The 14,244-nt window shown below is 43.2% G+C and overlaps 1 protein-coding gene across 2 annotated transcripts in view; it reads right to left on the bottom strand.

The window, feature by feature from the left end:
• SETD2 (SET domain containing 2, histone lysine methyltransferase) overlaps nucleotides 1–14,244 on the bottom strand; it is a 144,019-nt gene that overhangs the window by 15,859 nt on the left and 113,916 nt on the right. The window contains exon 19 of one of the 2 annotated variants that reach the window (XM_026651987.1): nucleotides 1,862–1,915. The exons of the other annotated variant lie outside the window; for it this stretch is intronic. Coding sequence (XP_026507772.1) covers nucleotides 1,862–1,915 — 54 coding nt within the window. The remainder of the gene's footprint in view (nucleotides 1–1,861; nucleotides 1,916–14,244) is intronic. 2 annotated transcript variants of the gene reach the window in all.

Raw genomic sequence — 14,244 nt, 5'->3', positions numbered from 1 at the left:
GGATCTTGTGATACTGCCTCTGCCACCAGTGCCCATCAGCCAGCCCCAGAGCAGCTTCTCTGAGTCCCTCCCTGCCACTGAGCTCAGGGCAGAGGAAGCAATGGTGGCTCCCCAGCCCTTTGGAAAAATCACTGCCTCACCGCACATGGCTGAAAATTGATCCCATACCCACAATCTTTTCAGCCACAAAGGACTATGGGATACAGGGGGCACCAGAACAAATCTCCGGCCATTTTGTTGTGGGTTGTGGTCCAAAAATAGTTGAGAATCTCTATTATAAAGTTAAAATGATTCTAAGTGAAACTATGAATTTAATCTTTTATAGTAGCCTCTCCCACCCTTCACATCTCCACTACTCCCAAAAAATAATACACCTTATACAAGCTTCCTAAATTATTTGTAATTTTTTTCCCCTGGACACACTGTAGAAGTGTCCTTGAATGGGGAAATGCAATTTCATATAAACAAGAGAATAAATAATATGCTACAAAGAGCAAACGTGAGTTAGAACATGTGTTCGCTCAAAATCTGTGCATTTTCACATGAATGTACCTTTTGCACTGTAAATTAAATACACGTACTTTGCAGGCCCTGCTGTTTTCCCGGTGCTGCCAATTCTCATGGTTTTATGACAAATCTCATGATAGTTGGTGTTTTTCTTAAAGATCCAGCCTCTGGAGTCAAATGATTACCTGAGAACCTCAACTTTCATTTAGAAAGACATTTCTAGCCCTTATGAATGAACAGAAAGCCTGAAAATGTGACCCAAGTGAGCCCTACAAGCTCAGACACCGGATAACAAAGAAAATAAGTCCAGACTGGTCATTTTAAAAATCTCACACTTGTAAGGCACTCATAATGCTGGGGAGTATGGCTCATGATTTTTGTATGTATGCTTAGGATTGCCGAGACGGCTTTCCTTTTGTGAAAAGTGATATTAGGGACCTCTCACTAATGGAAGAAAACCCTTACACTTCTGTTAGCAGCCTGCACAGCTCATTTTCTGCATATTTCCAGCTCAGTCTATTTTTGACATGCAGCTGGCTTTAAGGGGGTGTGTGGTGTGCAGTACAATGCAAAAGCAATAAAGCTTCCAGAGAAGGTTCTTTGAATGGCAAGTTAAACGAGATACAGTATCCTTCATTCCAAGGACTCACATGATATGGCCCAACTAACAACCAACAGGTAACTGTTTGCTCTGATTATCAACTCTAAGAACAATCTTTTGCCACCTTTGTTATTTCTCTAAGGTGTGTTTAATCCCGTAGTATCCTGAAAATGAGTATATTTTCTTCAGTGTTCTGCACACAGGGACAGAAAACAATCTGAGGCTGAGATTAGCAGAATTTAAATGCATTTGTCTGGTAGTTATGTTTAATACTAGAACAAACAGCTCCTCAAAGCAACAGCATTGAAAGAAGCTTCCACTGATCCTGGCTTGGAGAAAATGGAAAGCCACTGGAGCCAGTAACCAATCAGAAAATGCTTCACGTTTCTACAGAGCCTTCTATGCAGGGTTCTCATAGTACTTCTCTAACATTAATGAATTAAGCCTCACCACCCTCCTGGGAGGTAGGTAATAGCTCCTTTTTACAGATGAGGAAACTGAGATACTGAGGTTAAGTGACTTGGCCAAAATCAGTTATAAATACAACCCAAAACTCCTTTGCTCCCAGCCCTTGTTAACCACAAGACCAGCCCATCCCTTGTTTATCATCCCAATCCTTACTGACAGCTGGCATGAAGAGAAACCACAGATGTCTCCTACGACAGACCCCCTTAGCATGGTGTAGAAAATGTATAAATACAAGCACATGCACAGAGTATGTGTACGGTAATAGACAGAAAAAGCAAGCAATACCTTATAAGCATTTGGTGTACCCTCTATGCTTCCATCTTGAGACATTAATGGATCCTGGGGGGAAAAACAAAGGTGGGGGGATTTTTTTCTAAAAATATCTTAGTTGAGATGCTATACACAAAATGCATTGGAAGACCATGGCCTTTTACAGAGGTGATATTACATGAAGCAGGGAGTTGGGATGAGTTTTTAACCACATGGGTAAGTGCAAGAGACCAGGAGCGAAGATTTTGGGCAATGTGTTATTTACTCTGACAGCTATGAACTAGGAAACTGACATCCTTAAGGGTTAAATTTGTGGGGCGGAAAAGGGAGGACAGAACTTTCTTGGTAGCTGGTCCAAGACTCTAGAACTCCCTTCAGGAGGAGATAACATCCACAGATCTTATTCTGGTTCTAATTACTCCAGCTACATTCAGTAGTGGCAAGTTTTCATGATGAAGGGCTTGTCTATCATGGGGATATTTGTACAGGTGTAGCTCTCTTAGGACAAACACCCAGCATAGCTGTGCCACACAAGTGGCAAATCAATGCTTACACTGGCATAAAACTTACCCTTGTTCAAAACCAATGCAACCCCATGCATCTACACTGGAGGGTTTGCACTAGTATAACTACTCCAGTACAGAGATCCCCAGTATAGATAGGCCCTAAATCACACAATAGTTGGTGGTGTGGATGGAAGAAATACCTACACAGAGGTGCTTGAAGAATTCAAGTTAAAATAAGTTGTCATCCTTCTTTTGCTTTGTGCCCGAAGACAACTGCATTAGAAATCTCCAGCTGGACAGTTCATGAAGCTGCTTTTCACACCTAGGGAGCTGGGGTTAGAGCACAAGTTTGACAATCGTGTCTTAGCTGCTAATGACATTTTGCCAGTCACCACTGGGCTGGGGAAGATGAGAACGGGGACTAGAACCATGGTGTCGCAGGTCCAGAATGAAGTGCATTTGCAAACACCTGTCAGGAAAGTCTAGTGCAGGGGACTAGACTAGGTGATCTACTGAGGTTCCTTCAGTCCCACACTTCTTTGATTCTATGGGAATGGCAGGGAGCAAAAGAACCTTGAGACTGGAATGGCAAATACTGCAGTAGGCCAGAGCTGTACAGGGATAAAGCTTTGTAACTACATAGGGACAGAATCAATGAGCGGTTAAAGACGAGACCAGGGACCACCAGGAGAAAGCGGAAAAGCAAAGCTTGGTGCAGTTGTCTCCCACCAGCTTTGTCTGTTGCTGGTCTGCAGTCCAACGTGTCAAGATCTGCATACTGCATCAGTTCTTTGAGTCTGACTCTTAGCTGATCTGACCATTTCCACTCACACGCATAAGAAAGAAAACTGAAATACTGCAAAACTCCTAAGGCACATGGAGGCTCTACTCTTGATCGGCCAATAGATACAAAATAGTTCAAAGAATTTCTTAGATTGTCTAATTTACTGAGAGGGCTTCTCTGCAGAGAGCATAAAGAAAAGGTCACTTTCCATACTCACTACTATGCAAAAATAGGATCCGAGTTTGGTTTTGGGTTGGGAAAGTGATGTTTTGGGCATTAATTGATTTGCTTAACGGGAGAGCTGTTTGGAAAATATGAACATTTTTCAGAAAAAACGTGTGTGTTTACCAAAACTTTCAATTTAAATTTTTTTCAACCAGTTGTGAAGCTGACTAGAAAACAGGATGAATCTGTCACCGAAATTTTGTCTAAACAAACAATCACCCCTTTTTTAAGATCAAAATTTCAATGTAAAGTTTTGTCAATAATTCAAAATTTGGAAAATGTTGACCCGTTCTGCTTCAATGTTCATGTTGCAATCTTAGATCCTATCTACACTACAGATACAAATGTGTTTTTCAAACCAATACATGACACTCCTCTGGCCCAGGTACATAGTTTTCCCATGCCACAAATGTGTCAACCCTATTTGTTCTAAGCCTGCCCTCTTACCTGTGTTTGCATCGCTGCACAGGGGGAAAAAATCTGTGCAGCTGTCTCACAGCCTCATTGGAGGACAGGTTCTAGAAGACATGCACGCAGAGTAGCACCAGAAATCACACACAGCAATATACTTCACAGTGTCCTACCGTAGGGAGAACTGGGAGGAAGGAGGATTGGCAAATACAATTGCCTAGGTACAATCAGTGGGTCCTGTGTGCACTTCAAAACACTGTGTGCCAAACCAATTATAGGTAGACAACCAGGCACCAGCCTAAGCCTATGGCAAGGGTGAAACATTTAGCTGCCACGGCTACTAACAAACAAAGTATTAACCATGTTGTATGTGGACTCAAACCATGTTCAAAACCAGCTATAACCCTACCTGGTTACAGACTCAATTTGTAGCACAGACAGGACCCAGCTGAAAAGGAAGGAAGGAAGGGAAGGAACATGCAGAGCAGAGACGAGTTTTGTTTGTTTGTTTGTTCAAACCAAAGAAAATAAAGATGTGTAGCTGAAACCCGCTCAGAGCTCCCTGCAGCCCAATCTTGGATTCTTCTCCGGAGAACCCTTCATGGCTCCTGTGCCTCCAACATGAGCCTTTGCTGCACAAGATGAAAGCAAGCTGGTTCTGCTTGTGAGAGCTGGCATTGGCCGGCATTTTAGAAGGGACATGCCCAGGCTATTCTTAGCACCTGCCCTCTTCTGAAATGAAGATTGAGGCAAGGAGGAAAAGAGGGTCTCTTGTTCAAATAAGCACAGCAGGGGGAATTATTAAATGAACACTGACAAGTAGTTTAGTCACACAGATGAACCCAACTTGACAATGGTCTTAACCAATAAGAAATAATTTAGCTGTGCACAGAAGGCCTTAGGTGAACTCACTGTCTCATTACTCTCTCCCTCATTCTCCATCCCCCCCATCTCCTTTCTACTGGTGGTTTCACCCACTTCTTGCCTTAGGTTAAATTATAGATTATCTTTTCACTCTGTTTAGACAGCACCTAACACAATGTGGCTCTGATCCAGTGCACCTGGAATACAAAGAGTATCCCATTTGCTAAAGTACATGTAGTACAGCAGTTTTTAAACTTCTGATAGGATGGTAGTTATACTGCAAGTTACATTTTACATATGAAAATTTAAAATTACAATTTAAGGATCAAAATACTCTTAAATCTACCATCCCGCTGCCAAGAAATTAAGATCGACACGAGCAACTTTTGTTTTGTTTCAAATCTACAGACAAATATTTTGCAACCCAGTGGCTCTCTAGGAGCGGCAAGCTAGCAAATACTATTCCCCAGAACTGTGAGGGTGAAGGGACTGTTGCACAAGTCCCAGATTTGGCATATCAAAAATGATACATAAGCTGAAGTTAAAACATGATCATCTTGGTTCATTGCAGCTGGTTTTGGAACATGCAGGATGGATTGACGTCAGCGCTCATCAAATGAAAGAATCAAATCAGAAAGAAAAAATCTCGAGCTGCGAGCTGTGGGAAGTTAAATTAATTTTAACTTTATTATTTTTAATCTCAGTGTATTTTTTTTCCATATAGAAACTTGCTTAGTATTTATTTTTATTGCAAAAGTGCCTAGGAGTCCTAGACATGGATCAGCACTCCACTGTGCTAGGCGCTGTACAAACACAGAACACAAACACAGTCCCTGCCCCAAGGAGCTTACAATCTACACAAGACAATAAACAACAGATGGCTAGACAGGCCAACATGGGAGTACAAGGAAATGAGACAATATTGGTCAGTATAATAGGTAGTGGTCTCTGCACACTAGCAGCCTAGCTGTCGTCACTTATCTGATAGGCTTCACGGCAAAGGAGAGTTCTGAGGAAGGTGTTGAAGATGTTGATGGGGAACTTCTCCCAGGAGTGAGGGGTCGCATGGGAGAAAGCACAAAGCTGCTTATTTGAAAATCTAACAAGATGGCAATGGAGGCTAGCATCACGGGCCTATCAGAGGGGGAGCTGATCTTTCGACACTGAATGAGAAATAATAGGGAGGGTGGGGATAGGTCGTGAATAGCCTTGAAAGTGAAGACAAGTAGCTTATGTCTGATACAATAGAGACGAAGGAGCCAGTGAAGGGATGCAAAGAGAAGGTGACGTGGTCAAAGCAGCGGGCTAGGAAAATGGTCTTCGCAGCAGCATTCTGAATGGATATCAGCAAGACAAGGCTGCCTTCGGCAAGGCCAGAAAGAAGGATGTTGCAGACAGTAACTGAAATGCGAGAATCACAGTTGTATTAGAAACAGTATCAGAGGCTTGTATTTCAGCACAGGACACAGGATTTGTTATTTACATCACTCCAAGGTCTTCCTAATTGACAAGTAAGCTCTGCCTTGATTGGATTCCTGCCTAGCAGGAAAATGGAGTGCGTGCTCACTCCAGTGCTGCACAATATACCAGTAATATGCAATATGAAAAAAGAGCACTCTGACGATATTCAGATCCCTTCATCTTGTATCAGTGGGTGATGTGTTAAATGGAAATGCTGTAGGGCTGAGTTAACAGCACTAGCTGGCCCTGAGGAGCAAGAGGGGCAAAGAAGATGGTAGTTGGGAACCCGAGAGAAGGAAATCAGGGTTGTAAATGAACAGGCGCTGAAATGGAAGAGACTAGCCTGCGAGGGAGGGAACAGGTCAACGTGGTCAGTTGAAAGAGAAATATTGGGAATTGGAAGTCAGAAGGGGGATCCCATGCCTGTTGATGTCCTCCACCTTCTTTTAAAGGAAGACGAGGCAAACAAAAGACAGAAGGAACCACCATGTTACTGCAACCATTGGGTAGCCTTCTAGAAGTGTATCTATAGGCGACATTAATATAGGGAGCTGGAAATGGAACATCTTTAAAACAAAACAAAAAAAATCCTAGGTATTTTAACTGCTACTTCCCAAAGGCACAAACTCATCCTTTAAAGCAAGCACAAAAACCGTCCTTGACTCCCGCTTCTTACAAGAGAAGGATTGAAGTGGGAGCAACACAGCAGACTTCAAAATCATTTTTTATGAAAGAAGAATGGAAGTAATGATGATAATCATGCTTTAATGCATCTACAGCATCTTTCGTCCAAGGATAAAGCACTTAAATTGATATGCAAACTACATAGAGGGTTTGCTTCGCCCACCACTGAAATGCAGCCACCTTTGGGATCTGGGTTTAACAACAACAAAATGAGTAGTGATACAATCAGGTCAAGCCTTCCTTTGTGGATCAAAAGAATCAAAGAGGGGAAATAACCATTGGTGAAGACCATCTGTCATCAACGCCACATCCATTACTGCCAATATTCCAGAATTGTGCCTCCGCATATCACCACATGGCATAGAGCAGTGATGCTGGGTAACAGGCTAATCAGACCAAGGACTGCAGCAATAGTACTCCTCAGCAGAAAGAGCATTGGATCTAGATTAGGAAGAGCCTGAATGGTGTCTGAAATTTGATCCTAGTTCCTACCCCAAAAGGTACAAAACCAGAGTAAGTGGGAATGTGTCTTCTTCTGAAATCTTGTTATTGAATGTGGACAGCCTGCGTCTTAAGCAACAATCAGACAGCATTCAGTTTGAATCTTTGTAAACACATTGCTATTTCTAGTACAGACAACAAAAAGGCATGTCTGTAAAAGGAAAAAATTAAACACTTGCTAGTGACTAAACAATATATTGTCATAAAACAGAACGTGGCTTAAGGTTAGCCAAGGCATCGTGTGGGGGCAATAATTTAGATCCATGGAGTATTTGACTGTAGCAAGTTCCACACCTGAGAGCAAGGGACTTACCTTCTTGGCTAGTTATAAACAACAGAAGGTTTTTCTGGCCAATACTCAGAGTATAGAGAGTTCAAGAAAGAGTTCAAGATTGCTAACTACCTTTACAAGGATGCAAATTCCTTCAACTGAAGGAGCAGTCAGACTTTTCCAGATGCTCAGAATGCTTCCCTCTGGCAACCAGTATCACTTTGGTCTTCTCCACATTGAGCACCCAAGTCCATATCTGTCAGATACAGAGCAAGGGAACATCTGTCTGGGTCCAATGAAAAGGAGATGTTGAGCTGAGCGTCATCAGCATATAGATGACACTGGATCCCATAGCCTCACATAAGATCTCTCTCAGAGATTTCACATACCTACAACAAAATGGGTACTAAAAATGAACTTCACAGAACTCCTCAAAAGTCCTGGGAGAGGAAGGGCAGTTACCCATATAAATACACCTCTACCCCGATATAACACGAATTCGGATATAATGCGGTAAAGCAGTGCTCCAGGGGGGGCGGGGGGGGAGCCTGCGCGCTCAGGTGGATCAAAGCAAGTTCGATATAACGCGGTTTCACCTATAATGCGGTAAGATTTTTTGGCTTCCGAGGACAGCGTTATATCGGGGTAGAGCTGTACTATATTAAACACACAGCTCCCATTTTCCAGCCCTCATGAAATTTACCCTGATTTTAATTACAACATTCAGTTCCTTAGGACAGTGCAATTTCATGTCTTTAGACAGGTGACAAATGTTGCATATTTTGCACTAGATGCATAACAGAAGTTTGTTTTTTTTAAATAAATCTAAGTGAATTCTAAATCTGACATCGACATGAATGAACTCTAGAAGATTTCCTCCAATTATGTCTAATAATCATGACTAAACAGAATCTACTAAAACAACTAAGATCTTGATTTAATTTTGATGAATTCACCAAGAGTAGGTGGAGATTAATTACATCAGTAGTTGTACCACTCCTTTGTGCTCACTTTCATGTGCACTGGCAAACCTGATCTAAGTTACAGTGAAATTCCCAGAGAAACAAGCATCAGACCCACATTGATTTCAACTGAAGTCAGCATTAGTAATGTTATTACAATGAATACCAAATTTTTTGGATTATAAGTGCATAAAGTAAAATTTACCCCATCTTTTACAGCTGCAGATTTTCATAAAGCCACATCTCAGCACTGATAATGCATCATGATGTCAGTGGGATGCTGAAGCAGTATCAGCCTGAAACATGGCATGAAGTCTTTCATTTTACAGCAAAGCTCTCTAACAGCAGGAAAATAGTCTAATTTGGTGAGATCTCAATGCACAAAATGTTAAAAGTTTTACTGGGATACAATCAACCTGAAAGCTAGTCAATTTGGGGGACGGATAGTTCAGTGGTTTGAGCATTGGCCTGCTAAACCCAGGGTTGTGAGTTCAATTCTTGAGGGGGCCACTTAGGGATCTAGGGCAAAATCAGTACTTGGTCCTGCTAGTGAAGGCAGGGGGCTGGACTCAATGACCTTTCAGGGTCCCTTCCAGTTTATGAGATAAGTATATCTCCATATATTTTCAAGATGCAAATTAATAGTACTTTCAGCTGCCCAGAGTCTTCCTACCAGTTTCTGTGGCTTTCCAATTTAATTGTCATATATTTAAAGAAAAAAAAAAAAGTTGGGGTTGCTTTTTGGGGGAAAGGGGGTACTCCTGTTGATGCATGAAAGACCCACACTAACAGAAAAAACTGACTGTGCAGGAGAAACAGTGAAACTGACAATGCAAAATTTTTCTGCCAAATGCACAGAAAAATACAGAAAAACATTCTCCTCCCCCCCAACTCTGTTACTGTAATTTAAGGCATCCATACTAGGTAAAGCAAAACAGATGTGATTTTTAAGTTGGTGTCCTTTCAACACCATCTAGTCTATTGACTATATATTCCAAAACTTTGTATATCTTTTTAATGACCATTTTCCCATTTCTAATGGTTATCTTTTACCAACAGCAAGTAAGTGTATTTTATCATACTTGAAAATAAAGTGTAATCTATTCACTATATGTTTAATACAGAGACTAAAAACTATCGATCCTTTAAAATGACGACTGCCTCTGACCCAAACGAAACATCTGGATTTACAAAAGGACCCATTCCTAATACAAATTAATGCAGATCAGGTCCTCTTCCATTTACAATAGGAAGTGTCCCTACCATTGTTAGTCCAGGCACCATTAAGTTACTACCTAAAGGCAGGATTCAGACGTAACAGATTCCAGAGTCTGATGGATCAAAACAAAGAGCAATCACTTTTTCCAATTCATTTCTCATTCCCAGGAAGAGTGAAGCCTTTATTTTCAAGTAGACAAACTAATGTATTCTAATTAAAAGGACATTAGGAGGGTCTAAGATATAGGTTTTGTTTAATAAATATTTTACAAAACTTAATTGAAATGTCCTTTTAAGTTTAGATGGAAAAAGTGTGCTTTTGGTTTCGATGCAACAATTTCCCTGTGCTGTTTGCAACCTACACAAAGCAGGACTGGGTCAGTACAGGTAAACAAGAAAATGAAATTGATCAGAAGCAGATTATAAACAAAAGGTAAATTGACTAGATTGCTTACTTTTTTCAGGCTGAGTTAAATGCAACTATATAAATGATGAAAAGTACAAATTTAACATTTCTTTCACTTTTAAAAATCAAGAGCATTCATAAAGGAAATTAATTTATAGAATTTTTAATCCTTTTCTCCATCACACTAATTACTTTAAAGGGAGACATTTTCAAAATGGTGTGGTGTAGGGAGTTAGCGAAGTCACACTGGAAACTCACTGCACTGAAAATGTACTCAACTGCCTTTTTTCAAAAACGACACAGACAAAAGTGAACCAGGAACGACAAGATGTGTGTATCTTTACGACTCATCTATTTTAAGGGACATGACTGCAGCCTGTCATACCAGGAATGTCTTGACATTCCATGGATTCCAATGGAAAGCAAATGCAGCGGATGGGACACAGAACTAACAGCAAAGTAGTTAAAATGGCCTGATGGATTTTTTTTTGACAATTTGCAAAACTAACTGCTCCACAGCTGAGCAGTTGTATACCAAGTTCTTGCTCATTATTTTTGTGGTGGTCTTTTTTCGCAAGGGAGTAAACATTTGCAAATTAGGTATTTATAGCAGAATGCTGAATGCTATACTACTTAGAGGGGAAAAAAACAAAAAAACCCCACACATGGATTTGATTAACCCCTAGGAGCACTGGCTTCTTTCCAGGTGGTAACGCCTAGGAACTGGATGTTTTCAAGGGCTTTTAGGAGAGCCCTACGGACATTTGTACATGAGGCTGAGGAAAGCCTCCCATTGTAGAAGTGAAGTGGGACAAGGATACTCCGGCTTAGAGCAGAGCTCTTCATGGCAGGGACAACATCTATCTCTATGTTCGTACAGAGCCTAGAACAACAGGATCCAATCCTGGATGTCTCGGTAATACAAGCAACAGAAACCCGCAGTGAAATTCACCTGGTGCTTTCCATGTATCTGAGCGCTCGTGACTTGAGCACTGCGTGGGCAACTAGCAGGAAGAAGATGGGTTAACTAGTAGTGCATTACCATAGGAGATAGAAAGGGGGCTAGCAGGGGGAAGACCAGCAACAGTAGGTAGAGAGAGGGAATAGTCTGAGCAGGAGGTTGGGCTGGGAGTTTTCAGGATTGTGAGGGGGCTGGAAAGATGGAAGTTGATCAGTTTTGTTGTGTTTTCAAAGAGCTTTTGGGTGCTGAGTTGTTCTGAAAATATAGTCCCTAAACCTGTTGACTTTAGAATCTTGCTATGTCCATAGTAAACCATTTCCTGGAAGTTATAAGTTAGTCCTGCCATGAGTGCAGGGGACTGGACTAGATGACCTCTCGAGGTCCCTTCCAGTCTTATGATTTTATGATGCTATAACCCAGTAAACACTTTCTCCAGTGCACCTTGACACAGGTCTCCTTTTTACCCTCATTTGTTTAAATTGCAAAAGTGCAAGAAAAAAGTTATGATTTCAGATCCTCACTGAGACCTTGGACATAGGCCATTGGATGTTAAGAAAAACCATGCCTACTCCACTCTTTGTTTGCTTTGCAAGTGAAGTTACTTTCTTAGTGGGATTTTGCTACATATTTTTAACACTCAGCTACATACATGACAGACAATCCTTGGATTTACAATCCCTTAATGCACTAACAATACAGGCAATAATGGCTCCTTTGGGAGAGTTAAAAAACTGTCAGCATTTGAAGTAAGAGCAGTCAAACTATGTATCCATAGAAGAGTGCTTAACTATAAAGCTAAATAGCAGCTTTAAAAAAAAGTCTAAATGGGCCAGTAAGGTGGGCTCAGTGAAACCTGGAAGGTACCGTATATACTCGATCATAAGCTGGTTCGTTTATAAGCTGACAGCCCCCCCCCGCAAGGTGGATATGTAAAAATGGAAAATTTTATGACCCATTCATAAGACAACCCTATAATTCAGGGGTCAGCGAACTTTGGCTCCCGGGCCATCAGGATAAGCCACTGGTGGGCCAAGATGGTTTGTTGAGCGTCCTCAGGCACGGATGGGGGGGGGAGGGATAGCTCAGTGGTTTGAGCATTGGCCTGCTAAACCCAAGGTTGTGAGTTCAATCCTTGAGGGGGCCACTTAGGGATCTGGGGCAAAATCAGTACTTGGTCCTGCTAGTGAAGGCAGGGGGCTGGACTCGATGACCCTTCGGGGTCCCTTCCAGTTCTATGAGATAGGTTAATAATATAATATATGGAGATATACCTAAGTAAACAAAGTGTCCCGGCGCGCCAGCTGCTTACCTTGACGGGCCGGGACAGCAACTGGTGGGGAAATTTTTTAGGGGGGAGAAGCTGGGAGTCAGGGGAGTAACCACTGTGACCACCCCCCACATGACCCGACCCCTAGCTCGGGACTCCCACACTCTCCCCATCCCATCCCTTCCCACCTTATCTGAGGAGGGCCAAGGGAGAATGTGTCTGGCCTGGCTGGAGCTGCTCCGGCAGGCTGGGCAGCATGCTCCAGCGGGCCAGACCGGGCGGCGCGGCCGCAGCATGTTCCAGCGGGCTGGGCCAGGTGGCATGGCCGCAGCATGCTCCGGCTGGCCGGGTGGTGCGGCCACAGTCTGCTCTGGGGGGCAGGGCCGAGCGGCACGGCTGCAGCCTGCCAGCCCGGGAGCTGCAGCTGGGGGGAGAGCAGCGTGGCCAGAAGCAGAGACACTCTGGTCCCGCCTCTTCCCTTCTGGCTCTGCTGCCTCTCCTTGCTCCCTCTGTTGGGGGGAGGGGCTGTGTCCCACCTCTCCCTCTCTATACCGGTTCATAAGCCGACCCCCTTCTCTGGTGCTTCCCTTTTTTACTAAAAAATTCAGCTTGTGAACGAGTATATACAGCGGGGGGGGGGGGGGGGGGGGAATTAAGTGTGCTGAAAGGACTGCCACTCTATGTTAAATTCTATATACTCTCAGTATCGCATTAGCTTTATATCGCACTTCCTCTATAGATCTCAGTGTGTTTTACAAAGAATCATCCCCATTTCAGAGATGGAGAAACTAAGGCACCGAGAGAATAATTAACATGCCCAAGGTTATATAGCTGGTCAGTGGCAGTGCCAGGAACAGAACTCAGGTCTCCTGCCTCCTAAGTCTTGTGCTCTGCCCACTGAATTCAGGCTGCCTCTTTTTGGATAGACAGGATCTCTCTTTTGAGGGTACTATCTATGACCTTGTCCCCAAAAAACAGTTACTAACTTTTCCGTAACTGTTGTGCTTCAAGATGTGTGGCACATGTCCATTCCATGTTAGGTGTGGGCGCGCTTCGAGCACAGTCGCCAGAAATTTTCCCCTCAGGGGTATCCGTCGGGTTGGCTCTAGCACCCCCTAGTGCCGCGCTCTCACGTCGGCAGTATAAAGGGACCAGCTGACCCTACACCCTTCTCAGTTCCTTCTTGTGAGCCAACTCCGACAGAAGGGTAAGGGGGTGGGTCGCAGAATAGACCTGTGCAACACATCTCGAAGAACAACAGTTACGGAAAGGTTAGGAACAGTTTTTTCTTCTTCGAGTGCTTGCACAGGTCCAACTCCCCATTAGGTAACTCGCAAGCAGTAACGCAGGAGGTGGGATCGGAGTTTACGGACATACTGATTGTAATACGGCTCAACCAAACCCAGCGTCATCCCTGGGCTGCTGGGTGATGGCATAGTGGGAAGAAAATGGGTGCACTGATGACCAAGTTGCTACTCTGCAAATGTCCTAGATAGGGACCCGGGCCAGGAACACTGCTGAAGAAGCTTGCGCCCTGGTAGAATGGACAGTCAAGACAGCTGGTGGAGGGACCCTTGCCTGCTCGTAGCATGTGTGAATGCATGCTGTAATCCAGGATGAGAGCCTCTGAACTGAGATGGGAAGGCCTTGCATCCGGTCAGCTACCGACACAATGGATCTATGGAATGGTTCTGTCATCTCCATATAGAGCACTAGGGCACATTTAAAATCCAGTGTCTGGACATGTTGTTCCTCCCTGTTTGCGTGAGGTTTCGGAAAGAAAACCAGCAGGAAAATTGCCTGATTACTGTGAACCTGCAAAACTATCTTTGGGAGGAACGCGGGGTGCGGGCGTAGCTGTATCTTGTCCTTAAAGA

This window comes from Terrapene carolina, unplaced genomic scaffold (assembly GCF_002925995.2).
Source record: "Terrapene carolina triunguis isolate 2854851 unplaced genomic scaffold, T_m_triunguis-2.0 Scaffold111, whole genome shotgun sequence".
Lineage (NCBI taxonomy): Eukaryota > Metazoa > Chordata > Testudines > Emydidae > Terrapene > Terrapene triunguis.
This window is presented reverse-complemented; position numbering and strand designations above follow the sequence as displayed.